The sequence below is a fragment of the Scleropages formosus genome, chromosome 14 (assembly GCF_900964775.1).
Source record: "Scleropages formosus chromosome 14, fSclFor1.1, whole genome shotgun sequence".
In the NCBI taxonomy this organism is placed as follows: domain Eukaryota; kingdom Metazoa; phylum Chordata; class Actinopteri; order Osteoglossiformes; family Osteoglossidae; genus Scleropages; species Scleropages formosus.
This window is the reverse complement of record NC_041819.1, coordinates 9068104-9080159: the sequence shown is the minus strand read 5'-3', so window position 1 is coordinate 9080159 and position 12056 is coordinate 9068104. Positions and strand designations below refer to the sequence as shown.

The window sequence follows — 12056 nt, the reverse complement described above, 5'->3', positions numbered from 1 at the left end:
TCCGCAGTCTGAAAGCCTTGCAAGTTGGTTTGAGCCGGAAGTGTCAGACGGCTCGTTCCTAGATCACGCGTCGAGCCTCTGGCCCGTGGGGCTGCGTCGGTTCGGCAGGTCAGCGACTAGGCGGTGCTGCGCGGTCGGTGCCCCCCCCCCCCCCCCCCCCCCCCATCGACCTCTATCCGATCCCACGCTCGGAGAACGTGGCACGTCGTCTCCCATCATCACAGGGCTTTTAGGACGTCGTCCAGCGAGCGTATATTGGATCTTTTGGCTGAAATATCCTTCTTTGACCAGAACGCATTTTCAAACGGTTGGCTGAGATTTTTTTTTCTCGTCCTTTCGACAAGTGAACCGTTTTCATTTCTCAAATGGCCCGGAGCGGAATATAACCCGTGCTCCTCGACTAGCCCCGCGCGATCTTTATCATCAGAGGGGCATTTGGTTGTTTTCCGATGGTCGCCGGACCCAAAAGATCATAAAGCAGCTGCTGACTCGTGAAAAGATCACCGCGTACAGCATGAAGCTTGGTGACCGAAAACAAGCAGTGTGCGTCTGGGACAGGACAATGGACAGGACAATGGACTGGCCCCAAATCCCTTTCTCACACACTGCCTAGCCTGGTTTTAGGTTTGGGGAGGGAGACTGAACCCCTTGGTACATTGTGCCTGCTAAATGAATTGATATAAATGTCTCGGTTGTAGGGCTATTAAATGAGACTTCCTGCAAAGTGTAATTCTCAAAATTCAAAACTGTGTATCTTAAAGTATGACCATGCATACTTATAGTATGTACTTAAATATACTCTGTTTTAAGGTATCACAACTTTGTGCTCCGTTAATTTGGGCCAGCAGGTGGAGTGGTGGTTAGAGCTGTCACCGTGTAGTCGGATCACTCGCGATGAAATCCCCTCCCTCTCTTGACATACCCACATGCACGGTACTTACCCTGCGCTGCTGCGGTAAGAGTGACCATACTGCATGAATGAGTAAATAGTCAGAAGTATCCCCGTCTACAAACCAAATGTGATAAGCTGCCCTTGACAGGTTAAAAAAAAAAAAAAAAAAGAAAAAATGAATAATAATTATAATATCTGTTCGAGCAGAAGACCAGGTGTCGTCTTTCAAAGCCTTACTGGACAGCGTCTGTAAAAATGTGTTTGCGAAGAGCTCTGCTTTACTGCGTTAAAAATCACTTTCAACGCTTTATTAGGAAAGATTACTCGTTGTGGTGTAAATTGGAGTAGACGGATTAGCGTTTCTTAAGTAATGTCATTTGAGGCTTGTCTGGAGGGAGAGTGGAGAGTGTGTGTGTGTGTGTGTGTGTGGGGAGATAATTGTGTGCTTCTGAGAATGTCGAGAAGAAACTCTGGGGAGCCCGACGGAGTCTTATTTTTGAGCTTCCCCGACTCTGACCCCACCCGTCGTTATAGTCGCTCTGCCAACATTCATCATTATTCTCTCGCTTGTCAGTCGCCGAGCGTTTCTAAGAGTCTTTTTACCACCCCGCGCTACTTGGGTTCCGGCGTTCGCTTCTCAGGAGTTTACCGCCTCTTTGTCATGCAAGGTGTTTGTAGATGGCACGCTGCTTTTTCGGTTGGAACGTAGCGTGTTTGTTCTCCCTTCCGCATCCGGCTTCGTTTCCACGAACGTACCGCTCAAGCGAGAGGTCCCCCTCGCGCTCCGGGAAGAGTTTCTCTATCGACGCCTTCACCTGTGGACTCGCGCCTGTTTACTGTAGGGGTGTGGATTCCTCGGCGCTCGGCTCGTGTCCATTTTCTACCGCGCGTCGGTGAGGTAAGCTCAGCGGGGAGGCGGTGCCCCGGAGGCGTGGATGGACGCAAACGGGGGGCCTCTCCGCTCGCAGCCGTTACTGGTGCGGCCGGGAACCCTCTTGCAACGGCCTCCGCGGGCGCTACTCCGCTTTGAGGCAAAAGATCCGCCTTAGGTTTGCTCCTGGTCTTTCCGACCGCTTTCAAGGCAGTCTTCTAAACAGTTACGTTCTGGGACAGAGAAGGTGTGACTTCCAGTGAACTCCATTTAGTGTTGCAATCCCGCACACCTTATTCACCGCAGTGACTTACACTGCTAGGTACACTACTTACACTGGGTCGCTCATCCACACATCAGTGGAACATACTCTCTCTCTCACTCACACACCTGAGTACCTGAACAGCATGTCTTTGGACTGTGGGAGGAAACCAGAGCACCCAGAGGAAACTCCAGCAGACATGGGGAGAACATACAAACCCCACGCAGACTGAGCGAGGATCGAACCCACGTCCTCTCGCACCACCCAGGCACCGAGACTGCAGCACTACTCACTGTGCCACCCCCGATGAAATGTACTTACTTAATAATAATTTAAAAACTGTTGCATAACGAACCATGGCTGGAAAATTCGACAAAAGAGGGTGTTTGCCCACGGGATGTGGTGTAAAGATTTGCAGTACGTGGCGTTGGGCGTGCACGCGGGAGGTGGCGAGCCCCCCGTCTGAGAGGCGCCCGCGTGTCCTCAACCTGCTGCCCCCTCGCCGCAGCTGTTGCCCAGCCTGCTCGGCAGCGGCTGCCGCGGTTCTCGACTCTGTCTTGCCTTCCCTTACGTGCGATGTTGCCAGCGGAAACCGTCTAGTGGCCAACGCGTTACGAGTAATGAGGGCCGTTTGTAGTGGCAGCTGTGTAGGGAGAACTTGGCAGGCAGGGGTCCTGGACCCTTCCAGCTCTCAAGAGAGGACCCTTTCCACCGAGCCTGGAGAGTCCTCTCGGAAGTCGTGCGCTCTCCATTCATCAGCACAGAGGCCCTCTCGTCCGCGCCTGGAAGTCCCCAAATCCTGGAATGTGAGCGTGCCCGGCAAGAATGGCCGCTTTGTCATTCTGTCACGCGCTTCTCTCGGCGGCAGGCGGAGGAGGCCCGCGCGCTCAACTGCTCGCTGCTTTCCGTTGAACCTCGTTGTCATTTGCAGCGCGAGATGTATGGGGAGCACTGAGGTTAGCGGTCTCCCTCCTGATGGGTGGGGTGGGGGGAAGTGACGCTGTGCCAGGGCACGGCTCCTCCTGCCTGGGGGATTTGCACGAGATTGGAGTAATTTCCCATGCTGGCCGTGTGTTCCTGGAGGTGCCACACTTTGCATTTGTGTGTCAACAAGCTGTGCTCCCCAGCGTTCCCCTTTCTATTATCCCATACCTGCAGGCTTTTTTGTTGCGGAAAGCAGCGAATGCGAATGACAGCGAGCCGCTTGAAAGCGCGCGGATGTTCCCGAAGAACGAGGACGCGGGCAGGCGCTCCTCCTTCCTTCCCGCTTTGGCTCGATTCGACTTCCTGCGCTTTTGGAGTCGCTTCCGCACGTGATCCGAGGAGCCGAATTGAACCGAAGTCGCGAGTCGACCGTTCTGCGGGCAAGAGGACCATGTAACGCGCATCACGCGTTGCGCCGTTGGCGGCTTCGCTGCGGGAGGTTTGTGTCGGGGAGGCCTCCGAGAGGACGAGGAAACGCATATTCGCTTCGTGTATGACTGGAACGAGAGCTGAAAGCTGCGAAGAAATGGCTCTGGAAACACAACATGTGCGAACTGGCCCTGGAAGGAAGAGCGCTGTGGCTGCGCGTCAGCTGGAAGGATCTGGATTTGTGCAGGGCGGCAAATGTTAGCGGGAGAGCTGGCGACGGAGCTGTTCGGGATAGTAAGGAAAGTGCTTCGCTTTATGGGCGAAACCTCGTTTAGCTGGAAAATTAATTTCTCTTACAGCATAATTTTACGGCATGCTAGGTCACTGTACGGCGAGTGGACTTGGAAAGCAGGGTGTCTTTACTGGACCGGTCGAGGTTTAGAACCTTGGTTGAAGGAGTAGCAGGGAATGAGGCTTGAGCCAGCAACCTTCTGTTTAAATGTTCTTATAGAAAGGGTGAGATCAACAAGAAGAGATGAAAGGCATCACTGGGACATTGACCCAGAACGTCCTGTTTGAACTGGGCCGGGCCAGGCGAAGCCGGTGAACCCCTTCCTTGATACGCTCAAGCTACCCTCGTGACTTGTAAGCTCAGCGATGCACATCTCCAGATGTATCTAGTGGAATGGGCTCTTCGCCCTCAGGCTGTGGACCTTGACGATGTTGCGCGTCCATCACATCAGAACCTCGTGTTGTCCAGGACAAGCACCTGTTCAACGTGAGCTCTGTGCTTTGCTTTGGCAACCTCAGCTGAATTCACCACGTCTCCAGGAGTAGCCTTGACTTCGTAGTGTGACCAGCGCAGACGCCTTGGCTCGGCTTGCAACGGATTCCTCCACCTTTAACCGCCTTTCGGATTAAGTCGGTCATTTGGAATCCTGTTTCTTTTGAATGCATTTCCTTTGCTGCTGTTTGAGAGGTCGTCAGAGGTGCCGCACAAGTTAAAGTTGGTTCAGCGAAGGGCTGCTTCCTGGGCTCGCACCCTCACGGGTGACGGTGCGGTGCCGCTGAACCTTCGCCTGGGATCTGTCCCGTCTCCCACCGGTGTGCAGATTGCGTGATGAAGTTAGGGTCGTACGTGAGAAGCGGGGACATCTTCAGCAGTGGTACTTGGCAGCACGTGGGACGTGCGTCAACCTACGTTTCGCAGTCATGTTGGCCTCCATACGCGGGTGAGAACGGTGTGGTCTTTGTATCAAAGTTGAGAGGTCCCTTGAATTACCTAAATGCGGCTTAGACGTTCACCAGCTCTTGGCGGCTCTTCTGGCAGCCGATTCATACCGCTTTTTCTAGTCTGTCCAGGGTATATCGTTGGCACTAAGTGGACAAGGGACTCGACATGGCAGCACGATAGGCTCTGTAATTTGGGGGCATCCATGAGTTTAGCGTGGACGCAAGCGCAGTGCACTCCGCGCACTCCTGCTCTGTCTTGCCATCGCGGGCACTATTTTCCCTCCTCCTGTACCTTCGCACCCCTTTCTTCCAGGGTAGGCTCTAGATCCCCACAGCCCTGCTTTGGACAGTTACCGATAACAGATGGATCTCTCAGGCGACTGTGTTCACAGCCTTGGTGCTGCGTTCCTCTTGGTGCTCTGGAAACTCTCAACGGCACTCTTACGTGCACGGTCGTGTTATGCGGCGGGAAACAAACCGTACATCCGAGAGAGGTAGCACCAGGAGGTTGTCACTCTCGGCTAACTGAAGACTCCCCTCGATGAGATCCGCGGGAGAAGTGGATTGTCGTGTTCCTTGTTGCATGAGCGCTGCCTGCAATCGGGCACGGTGCTCTTGGACCCAGATCGCCGTTCACCTTCGAGGTGGTTTTATTTTTCTTTGCCGTTTGGCGAGAGTTGAGTTGAGAGTTTGAAAGCACCAGGATTGCCAGCAGTGCTTTGGATGGGCTCTGATGCACCTGTCCGACTTTGCTGCAGCGACACGTGGAGGAGGAGGAGAAGTGCGGTGTCTGTCTGTAATTGGTGGCTTGCTTGAGGTTGACCAAGGCGAAGTTTCTCAGGATCGCTGCATGCTGTTGACTTGACCATGAATGGCACAAAGAAGAGTCACACTAGGCCTTAATAAGCAGTTGGTCAACGCTGCTCACACTGTCCTCGCAAACCTGCATGTTTGACTCTTCCGTCCGCAAAGGTTTCTCAAGTCCCAACAACTTCGTCTCGCCAGGCCGGCGCCACCGGAATACCATTATTCTACACTCTCTTAGCAGCACACTTGGTGAATTGAGAGCACATTGGGGAACATAGTGTTGGTAGGTGGACTCATGGGAGGCCCTCGTTGCCTCGCGTTGGACTAGGGTGGGGTGGAAAGCAGTTTTTGCTATGCGTCCCAGTGCTTGGCTTCCTTTCCCCTGTTTTTAGGTAACCGACTGACTCAAAACCCAAAGTTGTTTTTGATTCCAATATGGTGGGATGAGCTCCCTCTCGCCTCTCAACTGCCGAATCCCCTCCGACAGGCGGGAAGGATCTTAAGAGGCGTCTCTTTCAGACCCACTTCTCTTTTTAACAGTTGTTAGAATTTGCTTCACGCCATCTGTCACGATCGTCACCGTATTTGTATCGGACTCGAATCCATACGCAGCTGTTCCTGTAATGAGCACCGGCGAAAACGGCGGTATTGGCAAAGCGACTGCACTCGGACAATCGCGTGTCTGAATCTTCAGCTCTTTGGCTGCTGTGAAAGGCGCTTCTGTGTCCTCTCAGTTTTGGAGGAGATGTCTACAAAGTGAATAAGTGTAACTGTACTTACGCCTTAGTTCCCGTTGATCACATGTAGACGATTATTGCTGCCACACTGTCTTCGTGTCCAAGAAGGCGTCTTGGCGGTATTGATCAGTCCTCCCTAACTGGAAACCGTAGGATTCTTTTTTTCGTGATGTTGAAGTGTTTATGGCTGTTTTCTCGGCGTACCGTTTCACCGCTGACGGAAAGCTTGCCGAAGCGATAATAGTTCCCCGGTCGTTGCTCATTTACCGCAGTGAATGCGGCGTAGATCTGTAGGCCACACACGTGGGTTATGGCTGCACTTCTCGGTAAATGTAAAAAGCTGCTTGATGTTACAAATGTGTAGCTGCTCAGCTGTAATATTCACGTTGAGAAAAAGCCAGACGCTTCCTCGTAAATGACTGTTCTCCGCGAAAGACGGTAGGGGAGATGCAGATTCCTGCGTGGGGGCGCGCGCTTCGATAAGAACGTCATCGCGTTTAAGTCGCTTCCTCGGCGTGATCACGCGCAACAGGCTGTGCCGTCCTTGCTCCGTGCGCGCGCCGACGGATGACGGCCTTTCCTCCTAGACGGGGATTCCGCATTTCAGAGCGAGGCGAACCTGCGCGCGGGATCCCTCCGTGCCGCCAGCCGACGGAGCAGGTTCGGCTTGCGCTCGCGTGTCACGTCTTCGCGTGCGTTTCTCTCATTCTAAACGCTCGTCGGGAGGTTGAAATAACGTTTTACGTACTAAGCAGCTTATGACGATTTCCCCAAGAGTCTTGCTCAGGTGTTCTGCAGCGCGACCTGGGATTCGAACCCATGTGATCTGAGCGGCAGGCGGTGGCTCCGAGCGCTCCTACGTCCCGCCCCAAATATTGTATGTCGGCGCCCGCCTTTCAGGTGCTCTCTGACCATGGCTGGCTGTCAGTCAGTCACGGTCGCCCCTGTCGTTCGCAGCCTGTCTCATCTCTGTGACGGTGTGACGCGATTCCAGGTTCGGCCGCACCTTCTCTCTGTGGCGTCCTTGATCCTCAACCATCCGTGAGACTTTATGTGTATGTGAAACGGTGAGTTCCTGAAGGCGATCGTCTCCTCGGTCATCTCCCCGCCTTCCACGGAGACGAAGCGGCGTGCTGCACGTCTGTCCCCATCTCTGCGTCGACGCAACAAACTGTGTGTGTGTGTGTGTGTGTGTGTGTGTGTGTGTGTGTGTGTGTGTTGGCTCTTATCTCTACATCGAGAGAACTCCTTGATTTTCAGAGCTTTTTACCTCCTTGGTTAATGGAAGTGACGTTATTGGTGTTTTTCTTTCCAGTCCCGCATGTCTTTTATGGAGGGCAGGAGCGTTTGTTGTTCTTCACGCTCACCTTCTGTGCTTTTGTTCTCCACGCGCTGCTTTGGGAATCTCTTCTTTGTCACTAATCTCCCCCCTTACGGACCACGCTTGCGGTGCTTGTTGGGTCTGGGTTTAAAGCCCTAATGTTCTCTTATTTGTCCAGCAGGCTTACTTCCTTCGCAGCGTGTGTGTTACTAGAGGCCCCTCCGTCCCTGCTGCCGCACGCTCCGACGTAATCTCCTTTGTTATGAAAAAAAAAAAAAAAGCCCGAGGTATTTCCGCTAATCTCCACAACCACCGTTTGCCAAGTGGGTCACGGATGTTGGAAAGAGGTCAGGAAGAGGTACCGAAGGAAGTGTCGCTCCTGCATCACCCATGGATGAAGATGATGTAGGAAAGCACATGGTAGTGGAACGCGCCCCCCGAGAACATACACGCGGCGCACACACCTATGGCAAGACTGCACCGCAGTGAGGAAAATTGGATTTTTTTTTTCTTTTTTTTTTCTGCATTAATGGGCTATATTTGTACAAAGAAGGATTACACACTGGATTCTGAGATGAAGTCATGATGTTAATTTGTAGGCTGTGGTAAAAATCCTGACGCACATATGTTGGTGCCTGGCTCAAGTCCAAGCGCCTTTCTGATGCTGCGTCGAGATGCTCCCCCTGGTGTCGGGCCGTTGAACTGAGGTGATGTCACACTCTGGTTTCCAGGGTTACGTGTGCCAGGGGGACTGCTAGAGCCGAGCGCTCGCTCGCTCCCTCTTTTTAATTTATTTTTAATCTAGGTGCCACAAGGGCAGGGCCTCCAGCACACGTTCGCAGGCTGCCTGCTCTCTCTCTCGCTCGCTCGCTCTTCGGCCCACGGTGCCGGCGTCCCCGTCGCCATCGAAAGCCCTGCGGATTTGCCATCTGTACCGGTCCTGCGAGAGCTGCACAGATTCTCCCTGCCGCAATATGGAGGAGGACGCCACCAGTTCTGTGCTCGCTCTCGTGCACCGAGCATGGCATCGTCAGATCCCTCGTGAAAAGCGCTCCTTACAAGAGAACCTGGTGTGCGCGCTCCACGGTTACCTTTGCACTCCTCTTGGAGCATTTTATGCCATCCCCGGTGCAACATGATCTGTCTTTTCATCTGAACAGGTTCAGCAGGAACAGCTGCTTTAATCATCAATAGTTTGAGTCCATTCATGCAGCACCGTGTGTGTGTCTAAGAGAGAGGGTGGGCACTTGCTGGCCAGCCCGAGAAATATTTGGCTTTTTCAGATACAGTGTTTTTAAATTATATGAATAGTATAACTTTGCAAGGTTCATTTTGAAGCTTTTACATACCGTCTTGATACTGTGATTATTTTTGTTTGGGCTTCAATTTTATACATAAAAGTAGTGGAAAGTGTTTTTATTGCTAATCGTTTTATTTATATGGCTTTTTTCTTCTTTGTCCCCGCATCAGAGTTTAAGGTACCGTACCGTACAGTGTAGTACTACCCGCCGTCTTTCAATTACCCAGGATGTGCTGTGGAGCTGCTGGGTGGTGGAGAGGTGGAACGAGGTGGAGACGCCTCTTACTGGGGCTGCCGGCCTGCTCCTCTTCGCTGCTTCGAATCGAAAGAGGCCGTTAACACGCATGCATGACGGGGTCACCATGACAACCGCCTGCATTGGAACGTCCGTAATTTCAGCAGCGGTTTCCACGCTCGGATGTGGGCGTGGAATGGAGGTCCTTGGAGTCTGAGACCGAGGCTCAGGAAGTGGCCCGGCGCTGCTGCCGGCCTGCTGCGACGATGCCGTCGTCGGCAGGTGCCCGGCGACCTGTGTAATGCTGCCTTCAGCGTAGGCTGGTCCGCTCCGCAGGAGCCGCTTTCAGGCCTGGTTAATTCCATTCCTAATTTGCACAAACATTTTTATACCTCAGCAACTTGAGCCATTCCCTCTCCCCCACAGAGATTCTTTAGTGATGAAGCCCGGATAAAATGGAGCTGGTGGGAGAGCGTGCTGCGGTCAAAAGCAGGGGTCTTATGGAAACCCAAGTTTTTCCACGTTGACTGGTGGGCATTTTCCAGGGTGTTACTCTTGCCCTAATCCCCGTGCCTCTGCACTGACTTTGCAGGGCGTGGTACTTTACTGCGTTGGGGAACGGGGCTGATGTCACACAGCAATAGCTTTTAGTGATACATCTAATATAACATGACAGAAAGGCTGATCATCAGCAGCGAATGACTGTTTTTGACGATTGTCTCTATTTTGGGATTTTTTTTCCCCTTTTTTTTAAAACCCAGGTGCTTCCGCATTGGCAGCTATTTATTATTGTTGTACAGAATCAAATGCCAGTTTTCCCTCTGTCCAAGATCCCTGCCAGGACATGCCGACCCTCCTGTGTTCCTCACCCCCTTTGCAGATCTCAAGAGAGAGGCGAGCATCTGCCACATGCTGAAGCACCCTCACATCGTGGAGCTGCTGGAGACCTACAGCTCGGATGGGATGCTCTACATGGTCTTTGAGTTGTAAGTATGCCCTCTGGTGGGAAAGTGTGGAGAGGAGTGGGAGCTCTCATTTAGGGTTAGTAGGGACACATGCTGACACGGTGATGAGGATATTGAGGATCTGCCCAGTTACTGAGAGCTCTGCTCTTCACTCTGTGATTTTTCTACCCGATTTCTGAATTTCCGCACCGCTGAAAAGTGAGTCCAGATCTTCTGCGGCAGTTTCCAAAGATGTAGAAAATTGTGGGTTGCTTTGCTTTTACTCTTCTTTCCAGTTCTTCCAATACATGTGGTGCCCAAGTTGGGTGACCAGCTGTACTCAGACTTTTGCTGGTACTGTGTGGTGTGTCGCAGACCTTTTTGGACTAGTTGTTATGAAGGGGAACGTTCTTCACAGGTGGTCCAGATTAGAGCAGCATGTAAAAATGAAAAGCAGTAATGAGACTTAAAGGGTAGGAGGAGTTTGCATTTGTTTCTTCTGTTGCATTTGTGGTCCAAGTGAGGTCGTGAACCTCAACATAAATGCAGTTCGGTAACGGCGCTGGAGCGAGTCTAGGCGACTGGGAAAACACTGGTGAATTTAATTGCTGGTTGCTAAGAGTGTCTCGTTATATCCGCTCTCATTCTACCAGCCTTTTAGCGTAGTGATCTGAGGGGAGAAGGAAGATGCAACTTTAGCAATGGTCACGCTACTGGGTTCAGGAGACAGGATACGCACATGGGTCAAGACCCCTATTGACCTTGGAGGCTCTTCTCAGAAGATGGCAAGCGTGAGTCAGCTGCGGAAGTGGGGTTAGGTTTGTCGCCGCCTGGGGTTGTGTGGTCACAGGGCCGGCAAATGCATGTGGGTTCAGACGTGGCGGTGGCAGGTAAGATCAAAGCCCTCGTACCCCAGTCGGTCTCGCTGCGTCCGCCGTGGTCGGAAGAAGAGCGTCAGCTGAGAAATGGGCAGGGCCGTTTTTCCCATTGCAAGCCAGTCGCCGCTTCTCGTACTACGGTCCAAACCTCGGAGGCTTTATGGTTTCTGGAGCTGCAGCAAAGATAAGAGATGTTTCAGATGTTGTACATGAGCGCTGCACCATGAGCTTTGTCTCTGGCTCATTCCAGCCGCACCTCTTCAGCCAAAGAGGAGCATCCCACACACTGCTTCTCGACAGAATCGCTTGGCTGGGGTGAGACGTGATCCCTGGACCTGCACCGTTGCTTGCCAAGTTCTTTACGGTACTTGTAAGGTGATGCCGAAGTCCATAGTGAAGTTTGGTGAGGTGCGGTGAAAAGGTGGGGTGGGGGGGGGACTCCCTGTAGCCTCGGGGCACCGAGGCAGCGTGCAGGAGGAGAAAGGATCTAGCCGTTGATTCCAGTGACTCCGGGAAGCCGGCAGCCGTTCCTCCTAATTGATTCTTCTGAGCCAGAAGAGGAGGGGACAGATATAGCTGCCACATGGTCCCGTTTTATTTATTCATTCATTCGTCGTCGTTCAGCTGTCCTTTTGTGTTCATCCTTTTGTAGCCCTCCCTTAAACGCAGTGTACCACGGCAATTAAACCGAGATGCTTTTCGCTTTGAAACTCCTCCGTCGTGTGTAAGAAGACAGAAAGGCTGGTGAGGGCAGCATACATCCCGGATAAATTAATTTGTCGCAGGAGTTCTTGTCCAGAATATTTATCTTGCCGTCTAGCATTCCCGAGCAGTGCTGTAAAGGCTTTGTATCGGGAGGCGGCGGGTGGCTGAGTGAAACAAGCAGGTGAAGCGGTTCATTCAGCTTGTAACACCCTTTAAAGGCAGCGCACGGTGCCGATTGTGTCACAAGTGGTGTAAATCAAGGGGAGTGATATCTGCAGCTCAGATTAGTGTAAGTTAATGAAGACTCATTATGGCGAGATCGCAATGATCTTTTGGGCACGACTGGGACTGTGGAGCATAAGTGTTCACAGATCGTCTGCTTGACTGTGTGTTACTGGACAGTCGTATCCAGCTGCGCATGTCTGCGGTAAAAGCTGCATGGCAGAACAATTATATGGAGCCATCCACGCCTCCCCCCCCAGTGGATGCTGTTGCCATGGGACCTGCCCTGGCCTTTG

The 12056-nt window shown here is 52.5% G+C and overlaps 1 protein-coding gene across 11 annotated transcripts in view; it reads left to right on the top strand.

The window, feature by feature from the left end:
* The window catches only part of LOC108920534 (peripheral plasma membrane protein CASK), a 97479-nt gene that overhangs the window by 45684 nt on the left and 39739 nt on the right, over positions 1-12056 (top strand). For all 11 annotated transcript variants that reach the window (XM_018729325.2, XM_018729321.2, XM_018729320.2 and 8 more), the window contains exon 3: positions 9892-9997. In XM_018729325.2, the coding sequence (XP_018584841.1) occupies positions 9892-9997 (106 nt within the window). The remainder of the gene's footprint in view (positions 1-9891; positions 9998-12056) is intronic.